This window comes from Lactuca saligna, chromosome 2 (assembly GCF_052625555.1).
Source record: "Lactuca saligna cultivar CGN05327 chromosome 2, ASM5262555v1, whole genome shotgun sequence".
Classification (NCBI taxonomy): Eukaryota; Viridiplantae; Streptophyta; class Magnoliopsida; order Asterales; family Asteraceae; genus Lactuca; species Lactuca saligna.
The window spans coordinates 180,819,777-180,833,024 of record NC_136418.1 but is presented as its reverse complement, the minus strand read 5'-3'; the positions used below and the strand labels follow the sequence as shown (position 1 = coordinate 180,833,024).

General features: G+C 33.2%; 2 protein-coding genes and 1 long non-coding RNA gene across 3 annotated transcripts; 2 read left to right on the top strand and 1 right to left on the bottom strand.

The window, feature by feature from the left end:
- The first annotated feature begins 5,705 nt into the window (after positions 1-5,705).
- Positions 5,706-6,386, top strand: LOC145029397 (uncharacterized). Its single transcript, XR_013676509.1, has 3 exons — positions 5,706-5,777; positions 5,892-5,985; positions 6,093-6,386. It is a non-coding gene; the product is annotated as an uncharacterized LOC145029397 (long non-coding RNA).
- A 1,673-nt stretch (positions 6,387-8,059) lies between these two features.
- LOC145028387 (BTB/POZ domain-containing protein At3g56230-like) lies at positions 8,060-10,512 on the top strand. Its single transcript, XM_078977068.1, has 3 exons — positions 8,060-8,377; positions 8,908-9,084; positions 9,924-10,512. The coding sequence occupies exons 1-3, from the start codon at positions 8,210-8,212 to the stop codon at positions 10,380-10,382; spliced, it is 804 nt and encodes a 267-aa protein (XP_078833194.1). The 5' UTR covers positions 8,060-8,209; the 3' UTR covers positions 10,383-10,512.
- Positions 10,513-10,539: 27 nt separating this feature from the next.
- LOC145028388 (transcription factor SCREAM-like protein) lies at positions 10,540-12,418 on the bottom strand. Its single transcript, XM_078977069.1, has 4 exons — positions 12,040-12,418; positions 11,642-11,767; positions 11,155-11,325; positions 10,540-10,728 (listed from the first exon to the last, which is right to left on the bottom strand). Exons 1-4 carry the CDS (start codon positions 12,115-12,117, stop codon positions 10,630-10,632), a joined length of 474 nt encoding a protein of 157 aa, XP_078833195.1. The 5' UTR covers positions 12,118-12,418; the 3' UTR covers positions 10,540-10,629.
- Positions 12,419-13,248: the final 830 nt, after the last annotated feature.

Sequence of the window (13,248 nt, the reverse complement as noted above, 5' to 3'; positions counted from 1 at the left end):
TCTCGTTCCCCTTGATCTCATCCAGAGGAACAACGAGGGTTTCATCTGATAGGCACTTTTTCAGGTTTGACACGTGGAATACGGGGGTGTACGTTGTTAAGTTCTGAGGGTAGATGTAGCATGTAGGCCACTGGACCGATCCAGGCAAGAATCTCGAATGGTCCGATGTATCGTGGGTTCAGCTTTCCCCTTTTTCCAAGTCAAATCATCCTTTTCCAGGGAGAAACTTTTAATAACACACAATCTCCTACTTGAAACTCCATAGGATTTCGCCTTTTATCAGCATAGCTCTTTTGTCAGTCTCGCGATGGTTGGAGTCGTGCCATGATTTGAAAGATTTTCTCTGTTGTTTCCCGAATGATCTTGGGTTCTGTGAGTGCGTTGTTTGGCATTTTCCCTCTTTCCAGCTGAGTGTTTCCCACCTCAGCCCAGCAAAAAGGTGATCTACATTTTCGGCCGTACAAGGCCTCAAATGGAGCGAAATTTATGCTCATGTGGTAGTTGTTGTTGTACAAAAATTCAATTAGGGGCAAGTGAGTATCTCACGCCTTGTCAAAATCAATCACACAAGCAAGGAGCATATCTTCTAGTGTTTGAATGGTTTGCTCACTTTGACCATCGGTCTGGGGATGGTAGGCAGTACTCATATCGAGTTGGGTTCCCATTGCTTTCTGGAGTGACTGCGAAAATCATGAGGTAAATCTACTATCTCGGTCAGAGATAATAGCTATCGGTACTCCGTGTAATTTCACCACTTCCCTTAGGTAGATCCGTGTTAATCTCTCCATCTTATATGTCTCCTTTATTGGTAGGAAATGGGCGAATTTTGTTAACCGATCAACAATCACCCAGATAGCATCCAGTCTGTTCGTCGATCTAGGCAACTTGGTTATAAAATACATTGTTATTCTTTCCCATTTCTACTCGGGTATTACTGGTTGTTGTAATAATCCCTAGGGCTTCTAATATTCTATATTAACCTTGCGCAAGTCAGACACTCGCCTACGTAGGTAGCAATTTCCTCTTTCATGTTCGACCACCAATATTGTCATTTGATATCCAGGTACATCTTATCGGAACCCGGATGGACAAAGTATCACGTCTTGTGTGCTTCGTTCATGATCACGTCTCCGAACCCTCCAAATTTTGGAATCTATATTCAATTCATGAAATAGTAAGATCTATCTTCTTTGATTTCAAGATTCTTTTCCATCCCATGCAGTGCTTCATTCGCGAAATTCTCCAGCTTCAATGCTTCCATCTAAGCTTCCTTGATTTGTAAAGTTAGGTGGGAATGGATGGTCATTCTTAGGGTATTTACTTGGCGGCCCGATTATTCTTTTCTACTTAAGGCATCAGGCACCACGTTAGCCTCGCTTGGGTGGTACGTAATCTTGCATTCGTAGTCATTTAGCAGCTCGAACCATCGTCGCTGCCTCATGTTCAATTCTTTTTGGTTCAAAATATGCTGGAGGCTTTTGTGATCTGTGAAGATGGTGCACTTTGTACCATAAAGGTAATGCCTCTAAAATTTTAGGGCGAAGACCACAGCTCCCAGCTCAAGATCATGCGTGGTGTAATTTACTTCGTGGGTCTTCAATTTCCTGAACGCATAAGCTATCACTTTTGCACACTACATAAGAACACAACCTAACCCTTGATTTGAAGCGTCGCAATATACTACGAAGTCTTCCATCCCCTCAGACAAAGATAATAACGGAGCACTATAGAGGGCTCACTTAAGGGTTTGAAAAGCAGCTTCTTGTTTGTCAGTCCAGTTGAAGGGTACGCCTTTTGGGTTAGAGTTGTGAGGGGCTTTGTGATCTTGGAGAAATTCTGAATGAACCTTCTATAATAACCAGCAAGGCCCAAGAATTGCCTGGTTTCCGTTGGCGTTTTCAGGGTTTCCCAGCCCTCAATAGCTTTGATCTTGGAAGGGTCTACATTTATCCCTTCTTCACTGACTACATGTCCCAAGAAGTTCACACTGTGAATCCAGAACTCGCATTTGGAGAATTATGTGTATAACTTCTCTGCCCTTAATGTCTCCAAAATCTGTCGTAAGTGCTGGCCATGTTCTTCCTTGTTCCGAGAGTAAACGAGTATGCCGTCGATGAAAACGATTACAAAGTTGTTGAGGAATGGGCGGCAAACTCGGTTCATGAGGTCCATAAATGTTGTGACAGCATTCGTTAGACTGAAGGGCATAACAACGAATTCATAATGACCATACCGAGTTCGGAAAGCAGTTTTGGGAATATCTTCTTCCCGGACTCGCAGCTAATGATATCCGTCCTTTAGATCTATTTTGGAAAAGTAACTAGCTCCTTGAAGCTGGTCGAATAAATCATCAATCCGAGGGAGTGGGTATCAGTTCTTGATGGTGAGCTTGTTTAACTCCTGATAGTCGATGCACATTCTAAAGGATTCGTCCTTCTTTTTGACAAACAAGACCGGAGCTCCCCAGGGTGAGAAACTCGGCCTTATGAATCCCTTATCCAGAAGTTCGCTTAATTGGCTAGATAACTCCTGCATTTCGGCGGGAGCTAACCTGTAGGGTGAATTGGCAATTAGAGTTGCTCCAGGTATAAGGTCAATTCAGAATTCGACCTACCGCTCGGGAGGTATATACTCCTGGGAGATCTTCTAGAAATACATCGAGAGAGTTACGTACTTCTGGAATATCATCAATGCTCGTTTCCTCTTTTTGCTTATCAACAACATGAGTGAGAAAGGCATGATTTTTCTTATGCATACATTTTTGTGCCTTGATGCATGAAATAAGGCGATGATTTGCACCAAGTTTATCGCCGTATATTATTAGTGTTTCATTAGTGGGTAGGTGAAAGCAAACGACCTTCTCGTGACACATAATATCGACATGGTGGGGGCTTAACCAATCCATGCCTATGATCACCTCAAAACTTCTAATATTTACTGGCATCAAGTTGATTTGAAATGAGTGGTTATTTAGTGTTAGTGTGCAGCCTATGAAAATGTCTTTGGTTGTTTCAGTTTTTCCATTAGCTATCACCACCGTGAAGGCTTCGCTTAGCTTCTGGGATTGTTCATTTAGTAGGTATTAAAATTTATGACTCATAAAACTTCGCTCAGCCCCACTATCGAACAAAATGCATGAGTAAGTGTTGTTGAGGGGAAACATACCAGTGATAATCGTCGGGTCTTGCACCGCCTCCCCTGTCCCAACGTTAAGACCCTGCCTGATCCTCCTGCACCCTGAGTGTTGGTTTTTGGACAATTGTGTTTAAAATGACCAGTCTCTCCAGATCCATAGCAGGTCTGATTGGCCCTTGCGTTGTTGTTATTGGGCTGTTGATTTTGTTGGGGCTGAGACTTGCAGTACCGGACAGTGTGTCCTTTGCAGTTGTAGTTGGTACACTACGTTTCTCGTCAAGCGCCATTGTATGTTGATTGTCCCTGTAAAACCCATATTCTCGAGCTGTAAACCTAACCCTGTTAAACTCATATTTATAAGACGTCTGTTTGAACGCACATATCAATTTCAAAAAACGAAAACCACAGACACATAAAAATCAATTTCATATTTGTTTTTTGGTTCAAAAAACAAAAATCGAAAACAACACGAAAAACTTTATAAAAAACGAAATCATAGTGTGAACCAAAACCCAAATACATTCATAAATTGAGACTTATGTTTATCTACTTAAACTAACCAGGATGCATTGGTGAAATCAAAACCCAAAATACTCTGGCTTTCTAATGATTATTCCAGTCGATGGCATCCCCTGCTTGCTCCTTTCTTTTACCATCGTGAACCACCCCAAATAAGGATGTTTATAAGATAGAGTGATAGAGGCCAGAGAGGTAAAGAATAAGTTGACTAAAGATTGGGAGGTAGAGAGGGGTGAGCAGGAAATGGAAAAAATTAATGGTGGCTCCTCCTAGGTTTATTTTTGGGGAAGAAAAAGATGAGGATGAGTTTTCTTTTGTAATTTTTTTCTTTATATATATATATATATATATATATATATATATATATATATATATATATATATATATAAGAGAGATATAGATAGGGTGTGAGAGAGAGAGAGAGGTGGATCCCCTCTTATTAAATAAGTATTTAGATGTAAAAAAAAAAGAGAGAGAAAATAAATACCGAGGGTATTAAAGTTATTTCAGTTACCTATTAACCATTTCTATGTACAAACTAGGCCAAAAGGACTACGAAGCCAAAAAAAGTTGAAGTTTAAACTAAACCTAAAAAAATGTATATTATAAGGACCACTTTTGCAATTTTGTTATATATATATATATATATATATATATATATATATATATATATATATATATATATATATATATATATATAAGGGTTCATGTGAAAATGCATATAATTTGCGAAAACAAGAAAAAACTATGAGATTGTATCACATCATTCTTATATTTTGGACAAACTTTGAACTACATCATGATAATCGATGATATATGAGAAATTGTTTCATATTAGCAAAACATGATTTTTGACATTTTTATTATGAAAATATGAATTTAAAAATGATTAAAGTTGTGAAAAAAATAGTTGTGAAAACCTCCTTTAAATCTATATTATTATCACACAACCCAATGTAAACTTATTATCTTTAATTTATTGCTAATAAATTTAATTTTATAGTATCTGTGTTTGATTTTTATAAGAGAAAATCTGTTTTCGCATTTTCTCAAAATATTTATGTTTTCGTATGAACCTACTTTTATATATATATATATATATATATATATATATATATATATATATATATATATATATATATATATATATATATATATATATATATATATATATATATAATGATGATGAATGGAGGAGAAGTTATTTTCTAGATTTGTGGCATGATAGTGAAGCTAATGCACTAACACCACTTTTGGAGTTTGAATGTAACATTCATGAATTGAAGAATATTAAAAAGAACTAATCAACTTCTGATAGAATATTAACTATTTTTGGAGTGTTACTATTTAATTTGATAACATGATTTGTAATATAAAAAGATAGAATATTAACTATTTTTGGAGTGTTACTATTTAATTTGATAACATGATTTGTAATATAAAAAATAGATGGATATTTAATTTCTCTAAAAAGATATAACCAACTTCTAATAGAATATTAACCGACTTAACCACCTAAGCATGTGATAAGCACGTGAAAATTTATAAACAACTAAAAATCAAATGGATTTATATCGATTCTGATTTAAATAAGACCGTAAATCAAATATCAAATTTTAATAGTAAGATTTAAGGGAGAAAATGTTATCCTTAAATATTTACACACACCAATTCCCGAAAAGCGAAAGCAGAAAAAGTGGGATCCCAAGATAGAATCCATTGTATGAGAAACCACGAGGAGGCCCATTTATCCAAAAACTAAAACAAGGGATCTTTTCAACCACTACAGCCCACCGTTTCTTCTTCAAACTTTTGGTAGTTCATGAAAAACTTGTCGAAGTCAGGGGTGTTAAATGTAAAATATAAATAGCATATGTATTTTGTCCTTCAACAGCCACTGGTTTTTCCCTCACTGTTCTTTCACAGTACACAAACTCCAGGGGCCAGAATATAAATAATATATTTCAAAGTGTAATTTACTTAAATACCCCCATTCACAATCCCTCCCTCTATATATACCAACACCCACTCCACACTTTGGCAGCATTCACCTCAAAAACAAACAAATTTTGAAATGGAAGGCTTGCAATCTTGGGTCTCAAACCACAAGCTCACCAGCATTGGTTTGTTTAATTTATAAACTTTAACTTTTATTATTCAATGTAATGATAGATTTAATTTTTTGAATAATCAAACCGATAAATATAACTGAGTGTTGTTGATAAATGTATATGTAGGCACAATTTGGGCAACATCAGTTGGAGCATCAATGGCTTACGCAAGTGCTAAGAGAGCTCCATTTAAGCCTAGCCTTAGGCTTATTCATGCCAGGTTTCTAATCTACAAATTATTTAATTGTTTAATGAAGCATTTAAACAATTTATATTTATTTATGTTTGTGGTTATTTTAATACTATGTATTTGGTTTTCCACTATAGGATGCATGCACAAGCTTTAACGTTGGCAGTGTTATCTGGTGTGGCACTGTACCACCATTACGAGAATAGTGGAGCTTATCACAACCGTCAAAATGAACCGAAATAAGGAATAGGCGATGGCCTTAAATCCACTGAAGACGATGATAGTTTCTACAATAATGCACCCAAATATTCCTACCTTGCTTTGTATAGTAATTTTAAAATTATAAAATAAATTAGCTTGCTGATATTGTGTTAAATTCTATATGATATTATATTGTTTGTAATAATATCTGATATAGAGTTATTGGACCAGGGTCTATGGTTTAATAAGGCTAAATTTATATGGTTATTTTTTTGTGCCAAAGTTTTATGGCCTATTGGGCTAATGGTCGACTTTTAGTTGGGCTTAAGCTTATTTTCATATATTCCATGTATTGGGCTTAAGAATATTAATATGTAAGAGCTATAGACCTAATACGAAATAGTATGTTTTTTTTAATTGATTTCCACATCTCAACAATTAACTCGTTTGTGTTTGGTTGCATCTCGTATGTGTCGGGTCCATTTTATTTTCCTTTATGTGTCTTATTTGATAATCAAATCAACCTTATTTTTAAGTTAATGTACAAAAATAAATGCAAATATGTGTTTTTACAATCTCATGGTTCACAAAACACTACGTGAAGACAGAGTAGGTTATCGGGTCCTATCTATATAATTAAAAAGAGAATCTTGTAGTTAGTGTAATAATTAGGAATTGTGTTGATGTGGACAGGCTGGACTTAAATGTTTATAATTTTTAAAGGTAGGGACTGATTTTTGAAATTTATAGATGTTTAGGGGGTAACGAAAGACGTGCTTGGCTTACCACATGTTTGCTGTTATAAGGCTGGGATGTCTTTTTCCAATTTCCTCGTCTTTTATATTTGGGTTCTCTTCTCTAACCACTACATTGGTACCCCACCCCACCCCCTCATCTTTCATAGTATTTGACAATTATACCCTCCACCAACTATTATTCCCTTTGCTCTCTTTATCTATTTTTTATAATAATGATATATAACTCTGTAAGTGATATCGATTTGTTACTTATTCAAGTGTAAAGAATATTTAAAAAAGGTAACTTTGTGGAAACAAATGCAACGAAAATGAACTGTTTTGAATAACCATATTTTAATAAAATCAAATTAATCTACCAATAATGTTATTTTTGTTTGTCTTTCTATAATTGCATTGTTTAGTTATAGACATTGCTTTAATATATTAATATTTGTTTATTTAATTATGATCTAGATATCTTGTAATGATAAAATTGCATTAACAGCATCAGTAAGTGATACTTAATCAGCAAATATTTAACTATATCTTGAAATTTTATCAAAAGTAAAATAATTTAAATTTCCTGAAAACCTGAAATTAAAATTAATCGCAAGTGAAATCGAAAATGAAGTTTTATTATAGTTTACATAAATTAAACGGAGTTATTTGTAAAGCATCTTGATTTCCGATTGTAGGGGTTTTTTAAATAAATGAGTTATTGAGACGTTTTAGTAAATAACACTAAATTTGTTTTTTTTACTAGTTTTCCCTATATATATATTTTTTAAATGTCAACAGTATGACCCTTCAATTTAAAAGTTCAGTGGGCATATAGATTTCTGTAAAAATCATAAATATGAAAAAAAAAAAATCCTTTCACCACAAGGGTGTTTTAGTAATTTCAGTTTTATTGAATTTATACAAAACAAAATAATTTGACTCGAAGGAAGAAAAATATAACAAAAGAAAGCGTGGCTTTTAGGAAGGCAGAATTATATTTCCAATTGGGAAACATTAATTAATTATATATGATTATATATATACTTTGATGTAATATTTAATTAATATATGCTTATAACTAAAGCAATTTTTTAATTGCTTCCTTTTGTGGATTCTTCCATATATAACTTCAAAAAGCAACCTCCAACACATTATCTCTTAAACAATACTTCATTCGATCACCTTCATCTTCGTCTCCTTCTTCATTATTTTCATTTTATTTTTTGTTCTTCAGTTCTTAATAAGGATTTCTGTTAGTTTCAAAATCTTGATATATATATATTTGGCGCTTTTTTAGAAGGGAAATAATTAAGAACATGGATTGCTCAGTATGTAGCACGATGCCATATAATTTGAGGCCTCCAAGGAACACTATATGCGTAGCTTGTTATGAAGGTGCCAAAACTATTATCGCCATCACAAACAAGATCGACGATCATAAACTTTCTGGGAAATTATCTGGTGATGCCTCCGGTTCTTCCAAGGTAATTAACTAGTTAGTCAATTCTACTAATTATTCAAGAATTTTAGCTTGTTAATCATTATTTTACTAATATTAAATACGATTATAGCAATAAGCATGCAAAGTAATTTTTAAATGATCAATTCGACCAAATAGTTAAAAACAATTGGTGTATTGGTTCTCGTTCTTGATTTTAATGTGTTGGTGCGTTACATGTACAAACTTTAAAGATTTATTGTCTCTCATACTTATAATATACCTTTTCGTGATTGTTTTTATGGGTTAGTTTTGGGATTTTTGTATTTAAAATCGTTATGTCGGTTTCAATTTGTTCTTAGATTATCCCAAATTGTTTTTCGTGATACCCAAACAATAGGGTCGAAGTCACAGATATGATCATACACGATCCTTGAATTGTCCAAATGTTATTGTTGATATTCGAAACTCAAAATCTAACATGTTACGGGTAAAATCGTCTTTGTAATTTCATGTGAATAAATGGAAAAGTTAACCGGTGTAAACTAATTAAGGAAAATGTTGAACTTGTTGTAGGGTTTCTCGAGTTCATTGAAATGGTTGAAGGAGATGAGGAAGATGGAAGAAGAAATGAATCAAAAGTTGGGATTTTTAAGTGGATTCATTGATGCATTTAGAGATCAGATTCATACAGACATTCTTATCAAGCCTGGTAACGATGCTCCCTCCATACCTGCACATAGAGCATTACTGGTTGGTACTACTCTTCAATTCCTCTCTTTTTAAATTACTCATCATTATTCAATATGCATACAAAACTGACCAATTCATAAGTAAATTCCTCCAAATTGTTCCTTAAATATTTGATATAGTATTTAAATAGGAATTTGCATAAAGATACTATATATAGAATCAAAGATATGTTTCTATTAGTCTATTAGTTGAGTTACACCATTGAGAATGCAGGTAGGTATTGGAACTTTTTTTTTAATAAGAAAACCCGATAAGAAGATTTTAAATACTCATTGATAAAACAAAATGATATAACTTCAAAACCAAAGTCAACGTCATTATTTTGCAATAATTGTTGACGAAGAAATAAATATATTTGAAATAAATCTCACCAAGAAAAATAAACTTATTCTTTAAATATCTTTAAGATTCTAGAGTCTAGATTAACTTTTGTTTTGGGCTTTGGAGTGTGAAAGAAATTATGCAATGTATTAGTATATGGGCAAAAAATAAAATATTGTCTACTTTTTTTTGTATCATCTTCTTACATACTATTTATTATATTTTAAAAAATTAATAAAATTTTATTACATTTATCATCATCTAAAAATAATAAAAAAATATTTTTAAAAAAATAAACGCATAATATTTAATTTTACTATTTGGGCTTAAACTATATGAGTTTGTGGCCCATTAATCTTGGGTTTAAAGCCTTAAATCATATGAGCTAGTAATTTAAATTCTGTATCATTAAGTTTGTCGAAAGTGCTTTTTTTAATTATAACACTAATTTAAGTAATATATATATATAACTTTTTGTAACTTCATGATTTGATGTTGTATTATTGTAACATATACAGGCAACAAGGTCGAATATATTTAGAAACATGTTAGACTCTGATGGATGCAAAGCTGCACCAAATGACACAATTACCCTCCCTGAACTAAACCATGAAGAAATCGAATCTTTACTGGAATTCCTTTACAGTGGTGATTTGGCGAAAGAAAAGCTCGAAAAACATCTCTATTCATTATCAATAGCAGCTGACAAATATGAAATCCCATTCTTACAAAAATTTTGTGAGAACCGAATGCTTGAAATCCTTAACACGAATAACGCACTTGACATTCTTGAGATTTCAGATACTACTTGTAATCGCAACCTTAAGGAGACTGCATTGAGTTTTGTTGTTAAGAACATGGAGGATATAGTTTTTGCAGCTAGATTTGATGTGTTTGCACTCAAGAACCCACATCTGACTGTTCAGATAACGAGGGCTTCCTTTTTGGAAATCAAAAACAGAAGAAGTGATATTTGATCGAGCTACAATTAATCAATTGTCATACTATTACTATATATATATATATATATATTATACGTATTTAATTATTATAACAACCGAATCATGTTATCACTTTTTGTTTATATGATAAAACATTGTTTTGGAACATTACAATGGATTTAAGATACACCTGTTTATGAACATAGAGGAATTAATTCAAGCATAGCTAGCTACAAAAATGAACAAGATTTATGAAACTAGAGCAAACCAGATGCATGATTTATCAGCCTTGATGATGGTTGTTTTGGGTCCAGTTTTCAATGGAATTCGAGATTGCATGTTTCACCATTTCGGCGTCTATGCTTTCACCGTTTTCGTCACTCTACAAAAACCAGTCCTTCTGATCAGTTCGCTTCTTAAAATGACATTGTAATGCCTTTCATTTCGTGTATTCAAAACCTTCTTAAAACACAAATTATGAAAAAATTTCATAGAAAACTAAGAAATCAAGGAAATACATGGGCCCTCTAGTTATAATCGTTTAACTTGAAGAACCCCAATCTCGAAACTTATCAAGAAGTGCTAAAGATTCAAATTCACGCATGAAAACGACAAAATTCCCATATACATTAATTAAAATTCCAGATATTAAGTTAGTGTTGATTAGTACAAAAGGCTAATTAACCATGTGTACATGTTGGGGTTTTCCCTATTAGCTTTACATGTTTGTTTGTATGTGTGTGTGTGTGTGTGATATTGAAAAGTATATATAGTAGTTAGTGATAAGTTGATGCATGAATTAAAGTACCTCATCTCCAAGTGCTTCAAGGTGAAAACTGCCTGTACAAGAAACCCTAGCTTCCAATACATTAAGACTCAGTTCTTCAAAAACTTTCAAAACAAAGACCAGTAGACCTGGACAGCTTCTTTCTGAGTAGAGATTTACTCGTATACCCTTTTCTACAGATTCAACTGTTACCTGCAACAGATACAACATGATCATTAATTAGCATATACGTATACAAACAAAAACGATGGACTCAATTACAAAAATTAAAACACGTGAATTCAATTTATACACCTTAATTTGCGTATCTTAAAGAAAAAGATGAATAACGACAAGTGATCTATGGAGCTTCATTCTTTACCTAATTTTGTTTCATCTCTAATTAATCTTTATACATCTTATCAGTCACACTCGTATAATTAATGAACTTGAAACTCATAAAATAAGAATATTGATAGGGACACGACGAATCCAGCATTAATTAATGAAAATACATATATAGTAGTACCACAGGCCATGAATTCTGGTAGCTTGAGCTTTGTCCGCTTGCTATATCTTGATTTAGTATTTGTACTTTGTGTTTGAGCTCTTCGATGTACTTGGATGCATCTAGTATGATCGATGAATCGTTCTTCTGCAACGAGTATATGATAGATTTTTAAAAATTCAGATTATATAAATATGATTAAAAGCTATAATTTAAAGGGGTTTCAACTAACTTAATCGGATTTCACACATATAGAACCAATCAAAGATCGAACAGAGATGACCAAAAAAGTACATAACATATAGGGAACAAATATAATAATCCTTTCGATAATCAAAGGGTTTTGGTGCATATATATGCATGATTGAAGAAGATGAAAAAATTTATAAGCCAATGAATGGAACGGATCAGGGAATTACTGCATGAGAGTTTGTGATAGAACGAAGAAGTTGCAGCTTCTCATGCAGTGTGGCTTTCTTGTGCTCTCTTGACACCATGTTTAGTTAATTGCTTCTTTTAATTCCTCCTTTGAATATGAAGTATGAACCTGCAGCAACTATATATCTCTGAATCTTATTATTATAAAGAGAAGATGAGCCCTCGAATCATTGATTACTGACGTGTTTGCTACTGATCAGTAATCACACATGGCTCTTTTATGCTCCATTTGGACTATAATACCAAATACTCCCTCAAATTATGGTCCTCGGATTCCTACAACTTTTTATTGAGTTTTAACACTATACTCGGTTTTGTGTAAATCCCAAGAAATACAAAAAAAAAAAAAAAGGTGATCATGACCCATTAGGTTTTATTCATTCTACACCTTTTAAGTTCGAATAACATATATATGTGTTATAGACACATATATGAAAGTTTAATCTAGATTTTAAAATTCTCTCATTGGCCGATCGAATTGCGTGAATATAAGGGTATCAAGGAGGACCACGACATTAACGTTGCAAATTGTTTCTTGACTCCTGCTTCAGAACTGACAAATAACTTATACTTGGTGTTTAATATGTTTTTTTCATCGTTAGATTTTTAATGATGTCTATCCTCGATCGCTACTATTCTTTAAATATGCAAGTCTTTACAATCTTTACGTTAACTTTATTGCCTATAGGTTAATCATTAGTTGGAAATACTTATAATGTTTGATTAATTAATAATAGTATTTGAGTATTTTGAAAAGAGCACTGAGGGCATATTAGTAAAACAAGGGATATGGGAGACTAGACAATGGTAACACGGGGAGGACTGACGAGGAAAAGAATCATAAGCTCGTGATTCTTGTTTGGAATTGAAGGGTAAAAAAAGTATAACACTAATGATACGCATATATTATAATAATGTTTCCCAACACAAATAATTATTTATAGATTGTCTTGATATTTTTGAATACTAATAAGGTCATTGGATGTATTAGCCCCGCAACCAACAAAGAGGTGACATGGAACCACGGTGGTATGGTAAACACCTCACTACAAGAAATACAATTATTAACCGTGACACCAATAGAAGAAATGCAGTTATTAACAGTGACACCAATAACGACGACATGAACCTTTAGCTACGACTTATTAGTGATGATGTATCGCTGCTATTATCATTACCAGCGACTTTGT

Bases quoted from the DNA above. Each gene is read 5' to 3' on its own strand.
- LOC145028388 (XM_078977069.1), bottom strand. From the start codon at position 12,117: ATGGTGTCAAGAGAGCACAAGAAAGCCACACTGCATGAGAAGCTGCAA. The intron at 11,768-12,039 runs GTAATTCCCTGA...TACTCGTTGCAG, and splicing joins CTATCACAAACTCTCATGCA to AAGAACGATTCATCGATCAT. The intron at 11,326-11,641 runs GTACTACTATAT...TATCTGTTGCAG, and splicing joins ACCAGAATTCATGGCCTGTG to GTAACAGTTGAATCTGTAGA.
- LOC145028387 (XM_078977068.1), top strand. From the start codon at position 8,210: ATGGATTGCTCAGTATGTAGCACGATGCCATATAATTTGAGGCCTCCA. The intron at 8,378-8,907 runs GTAATTAACTAG...AACTTGTTGTAG, and splicing joins ATGCCTCCGGTTCTTCCAAG to GGTTTCTCGAGTTCATTGAA. The intron at 9,085-9,923 runs GTTGGTACTACT...TAACATATACAG, and splicing joins CTGCACATAGAGCATTACTG to GCAACAAGGTCGAATATATT.